Raw genomic sequence first — 22,914 nt, forward strand, 5'->3', positions numbered from 1 at the left:
TGCATGCTGCTCTTCCAGTTTCCGGGAGAGTTCTGTTCCAAACTCGATCCCCTACCTTCCTCCTCCCTTGACCTCTTCCCCCTCTCAGGGGTGATTTCTACCTCTTCTCTTGGGCCCAGACAAGTTTTCGAGGCGCCCCCCAGTGTTCTCACTCGACGAAGGGGTTTCCTTTGGGAGCCCGATCCCTGACAGCAGGCTGTGTGGACCCTCAGGCGTCTGGGCCGTGTTGTGCCAAGAGCTCCGGGAGCCTTTCCTTTGCTTGAATCTGTGTCCATGACACATGAGCAGTGCGTTCCTCTCATGTTTGTTCTAAAGGAGGTCTGCTGCGTCTCTGTGCATTTTTTATTCCTGCATTTTGGAAAGCAGTGCTCATCAAAACTCGACGTAAAAAGCCTATTTTGATTCTTCCATACTTCTCTCACTAAATCTGCCTTGTGAGGTTCGCTGCTCTTGTCTTCTAAGTCTGAGTGTTCTCCATGCCGCTAGGTGGGGGTGCTGCAGGTGTGCAGAAAGACTGGATAGCTCACCAGTACTGGGTAGGAAGGTACCTCCTCAGTTGCCTAGTAGAATTAAATGTCAGCAGGTATGTCATCTAATTTTAGTACTGCAGTTTTATATTAATAATTTGCATACTTTATCTAACCTGCACTCATGTACAGAGTATTAAAAGTTTTAAAATGTAACTGATTAATCAGTATCTGGTCAATCATTGTCTTGATTTTTTTAATTAAAATGTATATTTCTAATCATATTTTATAAAGCTGAAAGAACTGGTTGAATGAATGTTTATTTTCCTGAAGGTATTTTTAAAATAAAGCTTCTTAATGGCGTGTAAACTTTGCATATCTATGTAGTTTGATACATGTTGTATTTGAAAAATCATGTGTATTGTAACTGGTTTTATACAAAATATTGAATAGTGGAAATTGTGTAATTATAATCATGTAATTAAAAGTGTCAACCAAACAATCTAGGTTTGTTTGTGTTCATTCACTGACCATCCCGAATTGTGGGGGCAGTTAATGTGGCTGTGACACTCTGTGTGTGTCTGCCAGGGCACAGAAGCACCACACTGCCAGCTGGGTGCTCCAATGGCAGAAATCTGTGCTTCCGAAGTTCTGGAGGCCGGAAGTCTGAGGTCAAGGTGTCGGCAGTGTTGGTCCCTTCAATGCTTTTCCTCGGCTTTCTGTCTGAGCACTCCAACCATGGCGTTCCTCTGTCGGCCTCATCTGCTTTTCTTGGGACACTAGTCAGATTGGGTAAGGGCCCATCCTAATGGTTTCTTCCCCCCCCCCCCAATTTTTTTATTTAATTATTTTTCAAGTACAGTTTTCTGTCTATTACTCCCATCCCATCCCACCCCCCATCCTCCCCCCTCCCATTCTAATGGTTTCATTTCAACTTCACCTTTTAATCACCTTTTAAAGGCCTTGTATCCAAGTTCAGTCATATTGTAAGGTACTGGGGACACGGGTTTAAACGAGAATCTGGGGATACCGTTTGGTCCATCCCTAGGATAAAACAGCGAGCAGGTGATAGCACTCCTATTATGAAGTCATTCTACCCACACCCACCACCCGCTCCAACGATGTCAGGGTTTCACCTCTGGGAAAGTAAGACACATCCATCAGGCCCTCAGGGGTCAGAGACAGTAGTCCCTTCATTTTACCTGCCAAGGTCAGGATCAAAGGGCTGGGTGAAAGGCAGGACTAGAGCTTGAGCACGCCTTGTCCTGATGCATCTAACCAGGGACTCCGTCCACTGGGCTGTTCCCCTACCTTCCCTCTTGAATGGTTTCTTGCAGGGCAGGATCCTAAAGGCCTAATGCCCGGGTCATCATGGCAGAGGTTGTGTCTGACACAGAAGCCTGTTTGTAAAGAGTGTTGTCTAGGTCCCTAAGGAACTTAGCTTTGATCCATGCTGGGGTATGAGTTTTCAAAGCGCAAACCAAAGGGAACTGTCTTCTCACCTTATCCAAACTACGACCAGGGTGGGATTTGCAGGCTCTGCCCCCTGTTGAAAGCTACAGCTCCACTTGTTCGCACCATGGTTTACCAGGAGGCCAACACTGGGTGTGACCTCCTGGCGATTGACTGGAGCTTGTGTGGGCCAAGCAGCTTGACGTATGTGACCACGATGAAAAAGGTACGTTTGGTGGCAAGGAAGGCTCTGAGGCCTACCAGGCTTTGGATGAAATCACCAGGTGTGTCTGTTTCTCCTGGGAGCAGCTTGTCTCCCAGGGCTGTGCAGTATGTGTGACGCACCTGAGACCCTTGGCCTGTAGATACTTGTTTCCTGTGTTGTTGACTACGCTGTCTAGAGCCCATCTGCCACATGGACAATCTGCTAAACCCTCTTATTTAGGTGAAATGGGAGTAAAAAGAATTTCTATCTTAAGTATGAGAATTGGGTGAGATAATACATGCTATGTACTCAAAGCAGTGTCTGGCTCCTAGCTCTCAATAAGTCAATTTTTTATACATTTAAAATAATTTCCTCTAGGTAATTGGGTAGAGACAGATTTTGGTTGCAGATTATGGTCCCTCGGTATCTGATATCTTTTGTACCTGCTGTATAATTTCATGTGTTTTAGGAGAGGTCAAACTTTTGACTTGTGAGAGGAAATTCATGCACTGAAGGTAAGTCTCCAGAGTGGTTTGTCCGAAGCCAGGGCAGGGAGAAACTTCAGAGGTCCCTTCGTGAGGCCCCCGGAGTTTACTGATAACAAGTTGATGAGAAAGCAGTGGTGTGCGTTCTGAAACAAGCTCTGCCCCCTGTCGTGTGACCGTGGGATCCTTTATCTGCCCCCTCGCCCTCACTTGGTTCATCTATAAAATTGGACTAGTAATTGTGTGGTGTTTAGATTAAATGGGATCAAAGTGCGTGTGCCTTAGCTCGGGGCCCTGAGCCAGCCTGCAGCATAATAAATACCCAGAACCTCTTACTTGTCTACCTCCCGTGTGTCTGAAGGGCAGCTGTGGGTGTGTTGGGAGGCAGTGTGGCGGGAGGGGTCCGCACGCTGCTCACCTGCTCCGTGGTGTGCGCCTGCTCTGAGAGTCTCATTGTGGTTGACCACGTAGGTGCTTTCTGGTTTCTTGCTGTTATAACATTGAGTAAACATTCTCATCTATGACTTCCTGGGTGATGCCGGTTATTTCCTTAGGATAGATTCTTACAGAAGATACTTCTAGGTCAAGAATATGCAAAATTTTAAGGTTTGGATGTCCATCACATCAAAAAGTAGCTTGGGATCATTGTTGAGAGCATGGATTCTGGTCTGAGACTGGATACAAAGCTTTGCCTCTTAATAGCCGTGTTTTTGGAGCCCGGATGACAACATCTAATATGGCTGTATGAGGATTAAATGAATTAATATTTTGCTAGTTATTTAGAGCAAGTGCCTGGAACATTAAGAGCCATATATATTTAATTTAAAATTAAAATATCGCCATAATGCTCTCCGAAAGGACTTTGACAGTGCGCACACTCCTGCACGCCCCCCAGCAGCGGCTGTCGTTGCTGAGCTGGTTAGTTAATAGCAGGACCTTGCCCAGTGTCACTCCTGCTCTGTACAGTCCCGTGTTTTTAGCTGCTCCATTGTCCAGCTTTGGGGCCTTTGTCTTTTAAGTGGTTGGCACACCATGTCCCTGTTACTGGTGCACCATTTTCCCCAGTGCCCTGGCAGGGGATGCTGGCCCGGCCCATGTGGGAAGAGGTCCTCCTCACCACCCCGCCCTAACTGTGTCTCGTCTCTTTGTTAGCAAGTCTGCGTGGCTTTGACATGCTTCTGGATGACAGGGGCACCATCTACCCGGAAATGTCCAGGTAAGGAGGCCTCCCACCCAGCAGGGCCAGAGCACGTGGGCTGATCATCTTTAGGGCACTGGCCTGGACCCCTCAGATTCTTATAATGGCTACATATATCTGTAGGCAGGAAGAGGCTTTGTCTGGGGAAAGAAAGACCGAAGAGGGTGGTATGATTTGTGCTTTGTTTTACTTGGAGAAAGACAATGGTTTCTTCTCAGCATGGATAAGCTTCTCTAAGGAAAACAAGATGGCTTTTCAGGCAGGACAATTCTTCCTTGAGTAGGGCTATCTGGAGAATGCAGCCCTTTGCCGCACCCCCCCCACACACATGAATGCCAGTCATGTTTCCAGCCGTTGGACAATCCAAACGCCCCCACACATTTCCAACCACATTCATGTTGGAACAGCTGATGTGCTTCCAGTACAGCTTACTGGGCAGCATTATGATGAAAAGAGCCACAGATGCTCGTGGGACCCCACTGAAGGCATATCATTCTCCTGCCTTGTGCAGTGTGGCCCCAGCCCCAGTGGGCCGAGGAGCAGCCCCGGGAAAGGTTTCATTCCTAGAGGGGCTGCAGTGGAGCTCAGCCCTGCAGCAGTGCTCCTGACTTTCATGAAACCGGGGTTCCTCTGAGACTTCAGGTCTGGTCTTGGGTGGGGGGGCAAACTGCCTTCTTGCCTGGTCCTGGCTTATTCCCTGGCAGGGGTGTCCAAACTTGTGGGGTCTCTGGGCCGCACTGGAAGAAGAAGAGTTGTCTTGGGCCACACAGTAAATACACAAACACTGGTGAAAACGAAAAAATATCAATGTTTTAAGTAAGTTTACAGTTTTGTGTTGGGCCACGGGTTGGACAACCCCTGCAGGGCAGCAGGCACAGAGGTCACCGGGCTTTTGTCTCGGGCCATGAGATTACAGAACTGGGTGATACACGGGACAGCGGAGGGACCGCAGGTGGCCATCCTGGACTGCTCTTATTCAGTCATTCCACTGTGGCCAACCCCAAATTTGCCTTGCAGTTAACCATGGAGTTTAGAGCATGTCCTTGCCATCCCCGGTGACCGACTCCCTAACACCAGCCCAGGGTTGTGAGTACAACTCTGTCTACTTCCTCCCTTTTCCAGCGATGGTTGGCTGTCACGGGCTGTAAACTTTCTAGACCGTCTGTTAATCTGGCTCGGGCTCCACAGGGACTAGACCTCCAGGGGAGGGCTCTCCCAGACGGCACAGCGTTCGCCAGCGGACATCCAAGGTGCGATTTAAACCGGTTTCTTCAGGCCCGTGCCTCAGACTCTTTCACCTGGTACTGAGATTGCAGCACAGGGCCAGAGTTCTGGTGGGTGACCCAGGGGGTTCACTGGGTCAGGGAAGGGACCCAACCCGGCAGGTGCCTCTATGGGAGCAGTTCAATCCCAAGTCAGTAGACAGTGTTTCTTGAACTTTCTTACTTTAGGAGCCCCAGTGACTACCTGATGAAAGCTGAAGACCCTCTATCTCCCCACAAAAGTTTGGACAAAATTTTGAGGAGTTCATAAACTGGCTGTGCACTGGCCAAATCCACGGGTGCTGTACCTACAAATGCAGTGAAAACAAAAACATATCAATGTTTTAAGTAAGTTTACAGTTTTGTGTTGGGCCACGGTCCTGGGTTGGGACAACCCAACCCAGTGGGCGCCCCCTGGGAGTGTGCTGTAAAGGAGCCATTCACCAGTCATCCCAAGGACGCCCCCAGGCAGGCCTTTCAAGGACCCCGGGTGAAAATCCCTGGGTTGTGATGGAGGCCCCCGGCCTCTGCATTTCTCTTCCTTCCTACCCACCTTACCCTCTCACTGCAAACCTCCCCAGCGTCCCTGCTCAGTCTTCCTCTCTCTTGCCTTCACTGCCACAGCGTGCAAGATCTGACCAATTGCACTGCTGAACATTTTACGTCTTACCTATTTTAAAACTGTCCCTCCCTGTTGCTCTAATGCTGCCAGTAACTTCTGGGAGGGCAGGGAAGTGCAGAGCAGGGCCACCGGTGCTGTGTGCCCGTGTTGGTCGTGGTCCATCCTGTGCTGAGGTCCCCTGGGGCTGGACGCCGTGTCTGCTCTCCAGCGGTTTTCTCACCCTTGATGGTTTCAGAATGCAGATGCCCTGAGGGGCTTACGTGTAAGTTGATGTCACTCCTTCCCAGTTTACAAGATTTTGTGCCCCCAAGTAAGCCCTCTGAAATCAGGCTACTTTATTTATTTGTTTGTTTATTTATTTATTTATTTGCTCATTTATTTTTTGGACAAAGCTGATTAGAAGGCAGTTGGTTCTCTGCTGCACTGGCTCGACCTGCTCTCTCCACACATGGGACCTGCTTTGCCCATAGTAGAGCTGTGACAGGTTTGAAAGCCACTGTGGTTTGGTTGGGGCGAGTCCTAGTTACTGCCTTGAGTCATGGGAAACTTTGTGGCCACGGAAAGGGGCCTCGGGCGGTGTCAGGAACTGCTAGGCCTTTTGGCTGTATGAACCCCCAGGAGAGTGTTCTTGTCTCCACCTTGCTGGGGACCTTGAACCTAATCTCCCAATCTGTGGCCTCTGAAGTCTTGCCATCTCTACCTGTGCAGACCTCATGAAGCTTTCTAAGCACACTGCTAATCCCACCGTGCTCTGGGGCAAACTCACTGCGGTTTTCCCTGCAAATGAGCAGTGTGGCAGGGCTGCCGTGGCTCACCCAGCAGCACACAGCACATAATGGTGCCTCTGTGGGTCCCTGCAGTCCATGACCTTTCCCTGGCCTTTCCCTGTCCCTCTCCCTGTCCCTCTCCTAGCAGGTTTGCCCGATACCGGTCATTTAACTGGAAATTCTAGAAGTCTGTAGAAAGACCATTGGGGCAGGGGAACTGAATTTTCTGTGCCTCATCCCATCTCATCCCTGCCCAAGTATTAGCTCTGGTGCAAGGAAGATGGATGTCCTCCACGTCTCTGGCTGTAAAGTGGGGAGACAGTCACAGCACAGGGCACAGCAGTAAGTGCAGAAGGCGGTCATTCCAGATGGAGCACGAAGCGGGGGCTGGTAGCGCGTCCGTCAGTGGGGATAGTGGCTCCTTTCTGAGGGTGGGTGGGCTCCTGGGGAAATCAGTCTCTCAACTTAGGTGGTGATTACAAAGAAGTTTCGCATTTTGATCTGTATTGTATTTTACAATAAAGAGTTGTTTTAGGTACCTGGTTTCCTTCTTCATTCTTTTTACCACATAAACACAGGCTGTTCCTCTGCGACAGCTAGGCTCGGCCTCACACATGGCACACAGGGAACAGTGCCAGCTGCCCCTGGGCCCACCTTCCAGCCACTGTCTGGAGAGGGCCAGGGCCAGGTGGCTGTTCATACAGCATGATCTGGCGACAGCAGCAGCAAAAGAAAAATGGGCCCTGGCCAGTGGCTCAGTCGGTTGGAGTGTCATCTCATAAACCAAGAGGGTGTGGGGTCGATTCCCAGCCAGGGCATATGCTTAGGTTCCAACCTGGTAATGCTGTCTTGAGATGGAGGACAGGCCGGCCCACAGCTAGCAGCGTGGCTATGGAATAGCTTGGAAGAGGCAGTGCCTGTTTTTATTGAGGGCTGACCTTTCCCAGCTCGGAGTCCAGGTGCTTCACGGGACTTGCTAACACCGTATGGTGTGCTTTGAGAGAAAAACAATGCTGTCACCCCTGAAATACCTACGCACTGGGATGGCATGGACGAGCTAGTGAACTGAGGAGGACTTGAACCACTGGCCAACATTAGGGAAGGGGGTGCCTCGCACGGCCACTCCTTGCACAGGATGAAAGCGTTAGGTGCTTATCACCATTAGACTAAAGATGCCCTGGGTTTCGCCTTCCTGAGGCTGAGCCCATCCCAGCTGGCAGCAGCTTCTGGAGCAAGGCTGCCTCTTCCCAGACCTCATCCACATAGGCAGGGTGACAGCTGTCAGGTCTTCAGCAGCTGCCCAGGCAGCCTGAGGTCCAGCAGTGAGCTCCTGGCTGAGAAGGGACCTGGGTCACGCTGCAGCTGGCACACCTGCCCTGGAACTCAGATGCGCTTAACCTCCGCTTTCCAGAAGCTGTCACACCTGGAGTTTTCTTTTGTGAGGTTAATGGGCCTGGTATAAAGTTACTGGTCAGAGAACTTTGACCTGGAAGGCCTTGCCTTGTGTTTAGGCCTTAATACAGTGTCCTGCTGTCTTCATGGGCCACTGGACTGCCAGCAACCCGGTGACCGAAACTCCACACCCTCTGCCTCACCACATCCCTAAGAGGTAGCTCAGTCAGGTCCCCAAGACTGCTCCGGGGCACAGGACTCTCCAGTGTGTCGGGGAGACTACAGGGTTTGCAAACATTAAACCTACCATTACAGGCTTTGCAAGTGCTACCACAAAACTAGGGAATTTCCTTGAACGGGATCTCCATTTTACTAATCGTCAAAGCCAAGGGAAAATGACAACACGAGAGCTTCACGTCCACTCCGATGGCAGCCTCGTGTTGCACCAGCAGATTATGATGACTGAGCCTGTCAGGCATCCTCACAAGGTTTCTTAACTTAGTCAGAGGTACCCAGTCATTGTGTCTTTTGTAGGGAGAGGGAATAAAAGGGTCAACTAAGACACCTCAGCACTTGGGTATCAATGAGAAGAGACAAAAGTAGGTTGTCACCCACAGTGAAGGTCCTCAACTGCCGGTCACATGGCTAGGGGCTCAGTTTCAATTTCTCAACAAAATGACTCTTTACTGGGGCTTTTTCTAACATTCTCTTTTGACCTTGGTGTGACCAAACAATTTAGTTTTCTATACACAAGTTCGGAAGTAATACCAACCTTTATTTACACTCCAGTTTAGAGCCATCTTAGACAGTATAGCAGAGGAGGAAAAAGACCTGATTCTAGAACCAAGGCTCAAATTCTAACAAGCACATTAACTGTATGACAACAGGCAAATGTTACCCACGGTTCTGCAATCAGGTGGGGAGAGCATCACCCCAGCTTCCAGCAGCCCTGACAGCTGCCTCTGGCCCAGCCGCCATGCCTGGCACTAAACCTCACAGGGACCTGGGGAGTTACTGGACCTCTGTGGTTGCCCCTAGCCCCAGACATTCACCAAAGGAAAGAAACAGGAACCCAAATTGGTGCAAGGACTGAGAAAAACTATGTAGATGTGCAATAAATAACAGTCATTTACAAGTCCTGCCCGGGATAAGGACAGAGGGCTTTTGTACAGAGGTGCTGAATTCGGACTCCAGTTTCGAAGGAGAAAAGAAGCTGGTATGAAGGTGCGACACTCACCTGGAACCCTCTTCGTTTGGTGGGGCAAATAACGTGATTCTAAAAATCAAATACTTAGTACTCATCTAAAATCCGCCCAAACACTAAATACGCACATTTACACCAGACGTGGGCTGTGTGTGGTCACGGAAACCATGAGGCAGCTTAAACCTTTAGATCAAAACGTATCCCAATTGTCCCAGAGTGGTGACCGGTGACTGCACAATAGCTGTTTAGAATTGTTGGTTAAATGAAAACCAGAACTCAAAAAATCCTGGGAGAGTGTAACATTTACAAGTAAATAGTACATACAATTGTATTTTAATTTCTTGGTCTCTGAAAACTAAGCTGTGACTGCTTTAAATTCACGATCCAAGTTATATGTATTTCCTCTGGTCCTGAGGACAGACACAGCCTTCCAGTATCTATACAACTGAGCAGACTCAGTAGATTCTATTTTACAGTCTCTATGTACACAGTTCAAACATTATTCTTAAACTTCATTTGGGAGTCCTTCCATAAAAAAATAATCCCCACTCTCCACCTTCTTGGGGAAGTGCCAGACTAACCCCTGCCTGAAGCTGTAGCTCTGAGTAAGTGGGAAAATCCCTGTCTTCCCCACCCCGGGTCACAAAGTGCCACAAATTCACACTGAAGGGGGAGAAGCAGTATCTATTGCGTTAGAGTCTGAGTCTCTTCCCCACAGCAAGAAGAGTCTCTTCACAGGGGTGCCAGTGCTGTTCCGAGTTGCCAGGGAAACAGGACTCTCAAGCCAGAGCAGGAAAGTCTTCAGGATCATCCGGGTTTGGAGCAACTTCTTGCATCTAAGAAAGAAAAGTTTTGAAACCAATGGTCATTTCCCCCATTCCTACTTGGGCAGAACACTGGGACACATGGCACCTGCTGTCACCTAGGGGAGGGACAGGGCCCCACTGGAAAGAGGAGAGCTTCAGGGCGGCAGGTGAGGTGCTACCTCTGAGCTGCAAAGTCCAAGGGTGCCTCTCCCTTCTCACTCCCGTCCCCACTACAAAGTGCCAGGCAGTGCCCCCCCCTCCCCTTCCCCCTTTTCGTATCTGGCACTTCCTTCATCCAATACACAGGGCTGTTCACTATGTGGAACTGTAAGGACGGCTCCAGACGAGTCCTGCCCTGGAGGGGATCGAGAGGTGAAGGGAGAGACAGACTGGGAAAGTTGCTGGTGACTCCAGAAACAGAGGCCCCGCGCTAGGGTGTCCAAAGCAACTTGGTGGCACAGTGCACATTGCAATCAGGGAAAGTTTTTCAGGAAGAGCAGGTTCCCCCAGAGGTAAGCCTCAGGGAATGAGCAAGAGATCATGGATTCTGAAACAATGCAACTTGCCATGACGTAGGAGGGGCCTGAGGGCAGTTCTGAGCCGGCAGCAGGGGAGGGGCAGGCGGGGGACAGACAGCACCACACTCCACACTAGTGCTGAGGGTGGCTAGAGCTCAGGTATTGCAGAGGAGTGAATATGTATTTTCTATTCTCAGAACAGAACCCTTTTTTCATCTTGCTCAAGTAGAGCAACCTAGGCACTCCTCCCTGGGGCTGCTTCCAGAAGCCAGGGAATCGGGCAGCAAAAACATCTCCCAGACCAGCCATAGGCAAGGGGCGGCCCCTGCTCATTGTCGTAAGGACTCCAGGGCCACACTGGCCACAGGGCCGTCTCCCTGACTCCCACTGAATAGGTATTTATATGTTTGCTCATAAAATGTTTACAAAGCAGCTACTACACGTGCACTGTGCTAGGTAGGTCTGGGGAAACCAATGATGAACACGGAAACGGAGAAAAGCAGCGGTTGCTGCTGTCCACTGACACAATCGATAATCCAACCAGTGAGAACACAATCACAAATGGAGATGATGCTTCAAAGAGAAGAAACAAAATCCCCTGCTCAAGGACTCTGAGCTGGTCTGCTAGGAAATGCAATCAAAGAAGCCTTCTCTGAGTAGGCATGGTTGCCGGAGCTGTTCGGGTGAGCAGGCAAGGTCCTGTGAGGTAAGGAGCAACTAGTCTGTGACCTAGAGGCAGAGCAGACTTGGCTGAGGAGTGTGGAAGAATGGGCTGAGCCGTCAAGCATTCTGTCTGTGCCATAGGGTACAGGGCACACAATCAGGCCATCATGAGTAGGCAACTGTCACACAAACTGATTCAGTGAGGCCTGGGGATCTTGCCTGAGGCAGACGAGTTTTTCTCTGGTTTGTGGGGAACCTTCAGGGCTGACAGTGGGCCTCCTGGAGACCCTGGGGGCCAGGGCTGGGCTGTACTCAACGGATGCCCATGATGTTGACATCCCCGTTCCGAACACTACCACCTCAGACCCACACTAGACAGGAAGAGCACGCAACAGAACTGGATGGCCCTCCGAAATCAGACTAGGCAGGCCCAGGACATCCTCGTCCTCTCGGGTTCTTCAGAAAACCACCCAGGATTTAAAATACAAATACCTACCACCACTTCTGCTCTGGGTCCATAGTTCTCTGCCCTCCTGATCCTTCCCCGGCCGCCCCGTGTGCCACCTCTGGCTCCACGCCCAGGACGAGGGAGGTTGCCAAAATTAATCTCCAGCTGGGATGTGATGTCATTGGCTGGTTTCCGGAAAATGTGGGTGTCATCCTCACAGTCATTTTTTACCATCTGAAACACAGTTACAGCATCAAGCACATGCACACAGCTATCTCCATGAACAGACACTGGGCTCAGGGTCCCAGCGACGGGCCACAGGGAAGCCAGGACAGCCTCACGGCCAGAAGCGGCCCTCCCTGATGTGCCACGGGCTGCAGGGCTGCAGAGGGAGGTGACAGGGCGGCTCTGGATCCAGCGCAGAGAGGGGTGGCGGTCACATTTCACAGCCACACATTCTTGTATTCACAGTCCAAACATCTTTGAACTTACTATTACTTCCACTGAGACCAAATTTCTACCAGTTTAACAGGTTAAGATATAAAATTTGACATGACTAACAACAACTGAGATAAATGTTTTATATCCAAATGTTATTTTGATTAAGATTTAAACATTTTTAAAAGATTTTATTTATATATTTTTAGAGAGAAGGAAAGGGAAGGAGAGAGTTAGAGAAACATCAATAGGTGGTTGCCTCTCACGTGGCCCCCACCAGGGACCTGGCCTGCAACCCAGGCATGTGCTCCGACCGGGAATCAAACTGGCGACCCTTTGGTTCCCAGCTCGCACTCAATTCACTGAGCTACACCAGCCAGGGCAGATTAAAACATTTTAATATCTGCCTTTTGTTTTATTTGTTCACAGACGTCACTTTGATAAATAAGGAAATATTCTCCTTCCTTGAAGAGAACTTGCTGGAGAAACTCCTTTCAGTGTAGGTGCTGACCGTACAAACATCATATGTTAAAAACGGCAAGATCTGCAATGAACAATTCTTACTTGAACTCTATGAAAATAGTAACACAACAGAGTGTGGGTGTCTGAGGACTGCCACCAACGCTAAAGAAAGAATGCCAACTGCTTTTTAAGAACTGCTTTATACAATACTTTGAGAAAGTACATTTTCTTGTAAGAGGTCAAATAACGTCTATCTCTTCTTAAAATAAAACTATATTAAATAAATCTCCAATTCTGATTTGGTTTCAACTCTTAGTAATGGATTGAAAAAAACCTCACCATTAAGCCCTGGCTGGTGTAGCTTAGTGGACTGAGCGAGGGCCTGTGAACCAAAGGATCGCGGTTCGATTCCCAGTCAGGGCACCTGCCTGGGTTGCAGGCCAGTTCCCAGCAGGGGACTCACGAGAGGCAACCATACATTGATATTTCTCTCCCTCTCTCCTTCCTTTCCCCTCTAAAGATAAATACATAAAATCTTTAAAAAAAACCCTCACCATTAAGTAAAATATAAACCTAGGGAAATAGGTCAATGATCTTGGATGAGAAACCCCATAGTGCTATAGGTTAAATGTTCCTACAACTTGTCAAGGAAATAAAATCAAATTTCCCTGCCCTCATCTGGTAGTTCAGTTGGTTAGAGCATCATCCCTATATGCCAAAGTTGTAGGTTCGATTCCAGTCAGGGCACATACAAGAAGCAACTAATGAATGCATAAATAAGTGGGACAACAAATCAATGTTTCTCTTTCTCTCCCTTCCTCTCTCTAAAATCAGTCTATCAATACATGTTTTTAAAAAACAATCACATTTCCCTGAGCACATCAACCCCTTTTGACTATATGCTTATTATAGGTTTCAAGTTTGACATTTATGTCCCTTGAACATCCCAGATTAACATAAAGCAGAGACCTTAAATAGATGGCCTCTTGTAGCTAAAAAAAAAAAGGTGAAGAAAAGAACGATTCAGGAGAACTGGCATTCTGGTAAAAAGATACACACCAAAAAAATAGTAGGCTGCAAAATAATAAACCAATGCCTCCTGGTTTAGAAAACCACAGGGACCAGGCAGCGCCTCCCCAGTAAGAAGGGACAATGTGCAACGGATGCTGAGTGAGCTACAGTCAGAGGCCAAGTGCCTGGAGGGCCTGGCTCTATCTGTAGGCTAGTGTTGGTCTGAACTTTGCAAACAACAGGGCTCCAAGAAGTAAGACTCATTATTCAGGTGTTTTTGTCTCTTAGGGTGCCCAGAACAAAGTCAACTGGTCACACCGAGATTTTTGGCTTATGCTGCTTTAAGAACAATTCCCAGCTAAAATCTCCAATGCTGTAATATTAACAAGGACCCAAATTGTGTGTGTGTTTCTCAGAGACCAAGCTCGATGACTCAGCCAACCCAGCTGCTTCAAATATTCCTGGGGCCCTCTCTCTGGGGCCAGGGAGGGTGCGTCTGGTGTGGATTAAGGAAGAACAGCTTCTATTTTTACCTGAGATGTCAGCTGCACATTTGTTTTAGGCCAGGTTTTATTCACAATTCCCCAGAACAAAAAAGAACAAAGAAAGTGAAGAAGACAAGAACTAACCCAGCTAACTGATGTACTTGTAAAAAAAAATCCCCCCAGAGACTTGTATGTGTACAAAAAGTCACTGGTAGTGGGACAGCTCAAAACTTACTCGTAAGGCCTCTGAGAGCTTGCACGGACCCAACAGGAGGATGGGAGGCGAATGTGTATCATAAATAACCCTCTACCCTGGCCGCTGTAGCTCAGTGGATTGAGCGTGGGCCTTTGAAGCAGAGAATAGTGGTTCGATTCCCAGTCAGGGCACAGGCCTGGGTTGCAGGCCAGTTCCCAGCAGGGGACACAGGAGAGGCAACCATGCATTGATGTTTCTCTCCCTTTCTCCTTCCGTTCCCTTTTAAAGATAGATAAATAAAAAAAATATTTTTGAAAAATAATAAATAACCCTTTAATGAAAGTATTCATACAAAGAACACAGCTAACCTATGTGTAAATGGGAACACAGGCAAATCTACCTGGTGCAACACTCCTGAGTTTCCAACAGAAAATAAGTGAACAGCATCCAGCAGAGGAGGAGTCTGCTCATCACCACCACTGACACGGACATTGGTATCAAGATAAACAGCTGTGGCTGAATGGTGCCAATTATAAATTTTAAAATTAAAATAACTTCAAAAACTTAAACAGAATACAATTAAATGACTCGCTGACCATACTTATCAATATGTGCTGACAAATATTTTCAAAGCTGAAGCCTCTGCTAAAGAGCTGAACATAAACCATGAGCAGTAAGGCCCTCACAGGAGAGAGACATTGGGAGCAACCCTGGCTGGACAATAGGCTGCCGGGCCTGTCTAGGCCCATCCAGCCGCCTCGTCTGAGTGTCAGCTGTTTTGCAAAGGGAGCAAAGCTGCTGCAGGAACACAAGAAAGGCCTCACAGTGCAAAGCACCCCGACCAGTTTAAAATGGTCAACTCCTCCCAGCGAAATGCTCCAAGGATTGGAGGTGAGGGTAATCAGATCATGGAATGCAGAATAGTCAGTCACCCTTTGAAATGGCATCATTCATGAAACATTCTGTATATCTCTTTTAAGACAAAAATGAAGCGTAATGAACCTAAAGTATTTGCCCAGTCTCAGCACAGTTCTGAGTCCAGAGGAGAATCCACTGTCCTACTACCGCTTTAACTGTCAACAGGTCAAGATTCAATTATTTCACAATAAAGATTCCGTAAACTAGGCACACATCATCTCAGTTACTCTTAGGTAGCAACTAGAATGCCCACTACTAACGATACGTTTTCAAAACAGAAGTGGAAAGGCCCATGTCCTTTCCAGTAAGGTAACAGTGAAGATTACCTCCACATACAAAACATCGTGCTTACATCATCTCTATATCTGGACTTGTGGATCACCACTGCTTTGGAAGGGACAGAGGACTCAGGTTTCCGGATGTTAAATTCAGGCTTTGGTCTGGTCTGTTCTTGAAGAGTTTTCCACTCATCTAGGGTCATCTCTTGAACTTGAGTTTCTTCTTCTACCTCCAACTCAGGAACTCTAGAAAGTATATAATCACAAAGATTAATTTTGGATGGGTCTGAAATGTCTACTTTATCAAAGAAAAAGTCATAACCATTTGTTGAACATACTTTCACAGCACTGCACCTCAAATCTAAATAAGAAAATCTTTGAGCCATAAAATTCCTTATTTTATGCCATCATTGCCAACTTAAGATACTTCCTGTTTGTGTTCAAAGCAGTCTTTAAACAGAATGTTACACGAACATTGCACTTGACTGCCAGGCACCCCCTTCCCAGGTGGCATTATGCATAATGAAATAACTGTAGAAGAAAATGGGAGACACTATTGAGATAAAAAAAATAAAGGAGGAAACCATGAACAGATTATAAAATAATGGGCCACAAATGTCTAGTTTCAGAAATATCCACTTTAAATTTGTAAGTTTTTAAAAGAAAACAAGATAAACATGTAAGTTAATGAAGTCCAGAAATAAACCCTCACATTTATGATCAACTGATTTTTTGGACCAGGATACCGAAGACAGAAAGAGAACAGTCTCTTCAAGAAAGGTGCTGGGAAAACAAGAGATTCACAAGCAAAAGAATGAAGTTGGACCCTTACCTCACACCATAAACACAAGAACTAGAATTTAAAAAACCTGAGAAAACAAAGGGGTAAACTATCGCAACTTTGGATTAGGCAATGGTTTCTTATATATGACACCATAAGCACATGCAACAAAAGAAAAAGCAAGCAAACTGAACATCACCAAGACTGGAAACCTCTACGCTACAAAGGATACCATCAAGAAAGTAAAAAGGCAACCAACCCACAAAATGGTAGAAAATATTTGATAATATATATCTGATAATGCACTTACATCTAAGAATATGGAAAGGACTCTTACAAATTGATAAACAGAAAAGACCCAACAAAAAATAGGTAAGGTTCTGAACAGATATGTTTCCAAAAATAGGTCTATAAATAGCCAATAAGATGCTCCACATCATTAGCCATTGGGGAAACCAAACCCACAACAACTTACACTACTGCAAACTCACTGGGATGTTTAAACCCCAAAAGACATTTAACAAATTGATGAGCATGTGGAGAAACTGGAACCTCACGCTTTGCTGGTGCGAACATGAAATGGTGTGGCCACGCTGGAAAACAGTCTGACAGTTCCTCAAAAATGTACACACAGAACTGCCATCTGACTTGGCAATGCCACTCCTGAGCGTACACCCGAGAGAAGCAAAAACGTACTTCCACGTGATTCTTGTTTAAGAATCACACAAAATTTCAATAACACTGTTTATAGCAGCTTCATCTATAATAACCAAATAGAAACAGTCTAAATGTCCATCAGCTGACAAATGAATGAACAACATATGGTATACCTCTATAATAAAGAGTATTTGGCTATAAGAAGAAATGAAAAAGTAACACATGTTACAACAGGAATAGATCTTGAAAACACTGTTATGTAAGGTAAGTCAGGTAAAAAAGTTTACATACGATTCATTTATATGAAATATCCAGAAAAGGCAACTTCACAGACACAGAAAGCAGAGTAGTGTTAGCCAGGGGCTGGGGGAGGGTAGACAGGAACTGAGTGCTTATGGGAATGGAGTAGAAAAAATGCTTTAGAACTAGGTCATGGCGATGGTGGCATAACATTGTGAAATGTACTACATGTCCCTTAATTGTACACTTAAAATGATCAAAATTATAAATTTCATTTTACACCTATTTTACCACCAAAAGAAATAATATACAAAAAAGAAAGAGATGAAATATTAATATATCTTATGATATGGATAAACCAGACATTATGCTGAGTGATGTGAGACACAAAAGAACAAATACTATATATTCCACTGCTAAGCAGCATCTAAACAGGCAGAGTCACAGAGACAAAGGAGAAGCGGGTGATCAGAGACTGAGGGGCAGGGGGAATGAGAGTTACTATCTCATGGGCACAGATTCCTATTTACAACAGTGAAAAGTTCTGAAAAGATGGTGGGGATGGCTACAAACAATGTGAATGTAATTAATACCACTAAACTGTATACTTGAAAGTGGTTAAAATACCAATTTCATGTTACATATACCTGACCACAATATTAAAAAACTGGTACCAAGTACCACTGAACTGTACGGATTAAGTTGATGAAGTATATAGTATAGGAATTACATATCAATAAGGTTTTGTTTTGTTTTGTTTTATATTTTATTTATTTATTTTTAGAGAGAGGGGAAGGGAAGGAGAAAGTGGGAGAGAAACATCAACGTGTGGTTGCTTCTCATGTATCCCCTACTGGGGAACCTGGCCTGCAACCCAGGCATGTGCCCTGACTGGGAATCGAACCAGTGACCCTTTGCTTCACAGGCCAGCACTCAATCCACTGAGCTACACCAGCCAGGGCTCAATAAGGTTTAATGGAAAAAAATCATTAAGGGTGTGAGCAGAAAGGGAATCAAATCTATCATACCATCAGAGTTAAAGAGCAAATGTAATTCAAAGTTCTAGATTACAGGTTAATAATATGAAAAATATAAGCAAAATCAGAAGAGAAACCTAATCACAGAGGAAGCAGAAAGACACATTTGTAACGTGATTTTAAATACCAAGCTGGCACTAAACCATCCAAGCAGAGGATATCTCTGAAGAAGCATGAAGGAACTCCCTGGAATGATGTGTTACATTCTCTATCTGGATAAGAGTTTGGGTCTCCCAAGTATATGCATTTATCAAAAACAATTAGTGTAGACTTACTCTTTTTACATTTCATAATAACTTTTGTTTGTATCAGTTTAGCTGATGGGTATAGGTGTTTATTGTAAAATACTTTAACCTTTGCTGTGTTTGAAATTATGAATAATAAGGTTGGAAAATACTGATATTAAAATATATCCCAAACTAATATTGCAAAAAATATGAAAAGACATTAAAACTTGTAATATTAAAATGCTGGGAAGAACCCAAACTCATCCTGAGAAAATTTGGTGGAAAAAATTAGATAATAAACAGAACATTAAGCAGTTTAAAATGTAATGAGCCCACAAATTGCAGCCAAGATGGAGGCATAGGTAGACACACTGTGCCTCCTCACACAACCAAAGAACACCACCAAATTTAAAAAACAAAAACAACCAGAACTGCCAGAAAATTGAACTGTATGGAAATCCGACAACTAAGGAGTTAAAAAAGAAACATTCACCCAGACCAGTAGGAGGCGGGGAGATAGACAGGAGGGCGGAGAGGACTCTCGGCAAGGCAGCAGCTGGCAGGCCCAGCAGTGGCTTGCAGACTAGGCAGTCCCACATTCACGTGCAGATAAACCAGGAGGCACAACTGTGGAGCAAGACAGACCAAGCAACCCAGGGTTCCAGTGTAGGGAAATAAAGCCTCAAACACATGATACAAAACACCTGTAGGGGTTGAAGGGGGGAAAAACTCCCAGCCTCACAGGAGAGTTTGTTGGAGAGACCCACAGGGTCCCAGGATGTACACAAACCCAACCACCTAGGAATCAGCACCAGAAGGGCCCTATTTGCTTGTGGGTAGTGGGGGAAGTGACTAAAAACTGGCATAGAGCGGAGCAAGTGCCATTGTTCTCTCTTGGACCCCTGCCCCACATACAGTGTCACAATGAAGCAACCAGGGTTGCCCTGACCTGGTGAATACCTAAGGCTCCGTCCCTTACTACATAGCAGGCATGCTGAAACAAACAAAAAAAATGACCCAAATAAAAGAACAGATCAAAGCTCCAGAAAAAATACAACTAAGTGATGAAGAGATAGTCAACTTATCAGATGCACAGTTCAAACTACTGGTAATGAGGATACTCCAAGAACTCACTGGAGTTGAAGTTATACTTCAACACCATAAAAAAGGCCCAGGCAGCAATGAAGACTGCATTATAAAGAAATAAAGAAATATCTACAGGGAACCAACAGTGACAGGAAGGAAACCAGTACTCAAATCAATGGTTTGGAGCAGAAGGAAGGAAGAAACATTCAACCAGAACAGAATGAAGAAACAAGAATTCAAAAAAATGAGGAGAGGCTTAGGAACCTCCAGGAAATCTTTAAACATTCCAACGTCCAAACCACAGGGGTTCCAGAAGGAGAAGAGAAAAATCAAGAAATTGAAAACTTATTTAAACAAATAATGAAGGAGAACATCACTAACTGGCAAAGGAAATAGACTTTCAGGAAGTCCAGGAAGCTCAGAGTCCCAAAGAAGTTGGACCCAAGGAGGAACACACCAAGGCACATCATAATTACATTAGCCAAGATTAAAAATAAGGAGAGAATCTTAAAAGCAGAAAGAGAAAAGGAGACAGTTACCTACCAAGAAGTTCCCATTAGACTATCAGCTGATTTCTCAAAAAAGAAAACTTTGCAGGCAAGAAGGGGGTTGGAAAGAAGTATTCAAAGTGATGAAAGGCAAGGACCTGCATTCAAGATTACTCTATGCAGCAAAGCTTTCATTTAGAATGGAAGAGCAGATGAAGTGCTTCCCAGATAATGTCAAGTTCAAGAAGTTCATCTTCACTCAGACCTTATTATATGAAATGTAAAAGAGACTTATCTATGAAAAAGAAGATAAAAAATATGAATAGTAAAATGGCAACAAACTCACAGCTATTAACAACCAAACCAAAAAAAAAACACAACAAAACTAAGCAAACAACTAGAACAGGAACAGAATCACAGAAATGGAGATCACATGGAGGGTTATCAGTGGGGGAGTGAGTGGGGAAGATTTTTATGGTGTTATGGGGAAGAGAGGGGGAAAAGGTACAGAGAATAAGTAGCATAAATGGTAGGTAGAAAATAGAGAGAGGTTAAGAATAGTTTAGGGAATGTAGAAGTCAAAGAACTCATCTGTATGACCCACGGACATGAACTACAGGCGGGGAATGCAGGTGGGAGAGGGTGTGCAGGGCAGAGGGGAATAAAGGGGGGGAATGAGACAACTGTAATAGCATAACCAATAAAATATATTTTAAAATAAGTAAGTAAAAATTTTTAAAAAGGAAAAAAGTATCAAAAATAAAAATAAGCCCTGGCTGGTGTAGCTCAGTTGATTGAGCACAGGCCTGTGAACCACACAATCGAGGTTTGATTCCCAGTTAGGGCACATGCTTGGGTTGCAGGCCAGTTCCCAGCAGGGGACTCACGAGAGGCAACCATACATTGATATTTCTCTCCCTAACCCTTCCCCTCTAAAGATAAATAAAATTTTCAAAAAAATAAATAAAAATAAAAGTAATCTCCTAAAATAAGTAAATAAAAAAATACATACATACATACATACATACATACATAAGTGTAATGAGCCCAGAATAACCCCATGTCTCTGTGGTCAATTAATATTCAACAAATGGGACAGGAGCATAAAACAGAGTAAAAATAGCCTCTTCAACATACGGTGTTGGGAGAACTGGACAGCTACATGCAAAAAAATGAAACTTAACAACCAAAACTTGCACCATACACAAAACTAAAGCTGAGATGGATAAAAGACTTAAATACAAGGGTTTGAGCTCCAAAATATATAAAGAACTCACATGACTCCACACTACAAAGACAAACAACACAATTAAAAAATGGGCAAAGGGCCCTGGCTGGTGTGGCTCAGTGGACTGAGTGCCAGCCTGCAAAACCAAAGGGTAACTGGTTCAATTCCCGGTCAGGGCATATGCCTGAACTGTGGGCCAGATCCCCAGTGGGAGGTACATGAAAGGCAACCACATACTGATGTTTCTCTCCCTCTCTTTCTCCTTCCCTTCCCCTCTCTCTGAAAATAAATAATAAAAAAAGTTTTTTTAATGGGCGAAGGACCTGAACACTTCCAAGGAGGACATACAGAAGGGCCAGAGACATACGAAAAGATGCTCAGCATCATTAGCCATCAGAGAGATGCAAATTAAAACCACAGTGAGATACCACTTTACATGGGTCAGAATGGCCATAATAAACAAATCAATAAACTACAAGTGTTAGTGAGGTTGTGGAAAAAAGGGAACCCTAGTGCACTGTTGGTGGAATTGCAGACTGGTGCAGCCACTGTGGAAAACAGTATGGAATTTCCTCAAAAAACTAAAAATGGAATTGCCTTTGACCAGACAATTCCACTTCTGGGATTATACCCTAAGAATCCTGAAACACCAATTCAAAAGAACCTAGGCACCCCAATGTTTATAGCAGTGCAATTTACAACAGCCGAGAGCTAAAACAGCCTAGGCCCATCAGTAAATGAGTGGATCAAAAAAACTATGGTACAGCCCTGGCTGGTGTAGCTCACTGGATTGAGCGCAGGCCTGCAAACCACACGATTGCGGTTCGATTCCCAGTCAGGACACGTGCCTGGGTTGCAGACCAGTTCCCAGCAGGGTATTCATGAGAGGCAACCATACATTTCTCTCCTTCTCTCCTTCCCTTCCCCTCTAAAGATAAATAAATAAAATCTTAAAAAAAAAAAACAACTATGGTACATTTACACAATAGAATACTACACAGCAGAAAGAAAGAAGGAACTCCTACACTTTGTGACAGCATGGATGGAACTGGAGAACATTACACTAAGTGAAATAAGCTAGGCAGTGAGGGACAAATACCATATGATCTCACTTACAAGTTAAACCTAATCAATAAAACAAAGAAGCAAAATGGAACCAGAGACATGGAAATAAAGAACAAACTGGCAGTAAGCAGAGGGGACAGTGAGATAACAGGGAAAGAAGGGGAACAGTCACCAAGGAATGTGTATAAAGGACCCAAGGACAAAGATAACCAGGCATGGGCAGGACTGAATGTGGGAGGTGGGGGAAGGTAGGGCATGGGAGAGTAATGGGGGGGGAATGGAAACAACTGTAACTGCACAATAAAAAAAAGAAAATAAGTTTAATAAGTTCCCTAAATAAATAAATGAAATAAAATAAAATATAATGAGAAATACCTCTCTGTATATTGCTATGGTGCACCACCTGGATGTATTGACGAAGAAGCAAGGTGAAATGCAATATATGTTAGTATTCACCAGGAAAGCAATACAAATATATACACATACAATTTTTTTAAATTATAGTATAAACCAGGGAAAGACCAGAGATAGAAGCTGTATTAGACTGCGCTTTTGAAAACAGGTAAATATTTTATGTAGTTATAAAACAAACTTAAACTAAAATTCAATCTCTAAAATAAAAAAAGAAAAAGAAAAAATTAAGCCCTGACAAGTGTGGCTCAGTTGGTTAGGCGCTCTCCTGCAGAGTAAAGGATCACTGGTTTAAAAAGGAAAATTAATGAAATTGTTTATGAAGTTGGTGATGTACCCAACAGAAGAAACTTTTTAAAAACATTTTATCTATTTATTTTTAGAGAGAGGGGAAGGAGAAAGAGAGGAGAGAAGCAC

At 45.1% G+C, this 22,914-nt stretch overlaps 2 protein-coding genes across 2 annotated transcripts in view; one reads left to right on the plus strand and one right to left on the minus strand.

The window, feature by feature from the left end:
• The window catches only part of CDC14B (cell division cycle 14B), a 104,578-nt gene extending 99,540 nt beyond the window's left edge, over positions 1-5,038 (plus strand). Inside the window, exon 13 of the mRNA XM_037056191.1 lies at positions 4,930-5,038. Within this exon, the coding sequence (XP_036912086.1) occupies positions 4,930-5,002 (73 nt within the window). The 3' untranslated portion in view covers positions 5,003-5,038. The remainder of the gene's footprint in view (positions 1-4,929) is intronic.
• A 3,566-nt stretch (positions 5,039-8,604) lies between these two features.
• The window catches only part of HABP4 (hyaluronan binding protein 4), a 43,313-nt gene continuing 29,003 nt past the window's right edge, over positions 8,605-22,914 (minus strand). The window contains exons 6-8 of the mRNA XM_037056192.1: positions 15,352-15,523; positions 11,538-11,723; positions 8,605-9,890 (exon numbers count right to left, since the gene is read on the minus strand). Of these exons, the coding sequence (XP_036912087.1) occupies positions 9,834-9,890; positions 11,538-11,723; positions 15,352-15,523 (415 nt within the window). The 3' untranslated portion in view covers positions 8,605-9,833. The remainder of the gene's footprint in view (positions 9,891-11,537; positions 11,724-15,351; positions 15,524-22,914) is intronic.

The sequence above is a fragment of the Sturnira hondurensis genome, unplaced genomic scaffold, assembly GCF_014824575.4.
Source record: "Sturnira hondurensis isolate 20B ecotype Veracruz unplaced genomic scaffold, ASM1482457v3 Scaffold0008860, whole genome shotgun sequence".
Lineage (NCBI taxonomy): Eukaryota > Metazoa > Chordata > Mammalia > Chiroptera > Phyllostomidae > Sturnira > Sturnira hondurensis.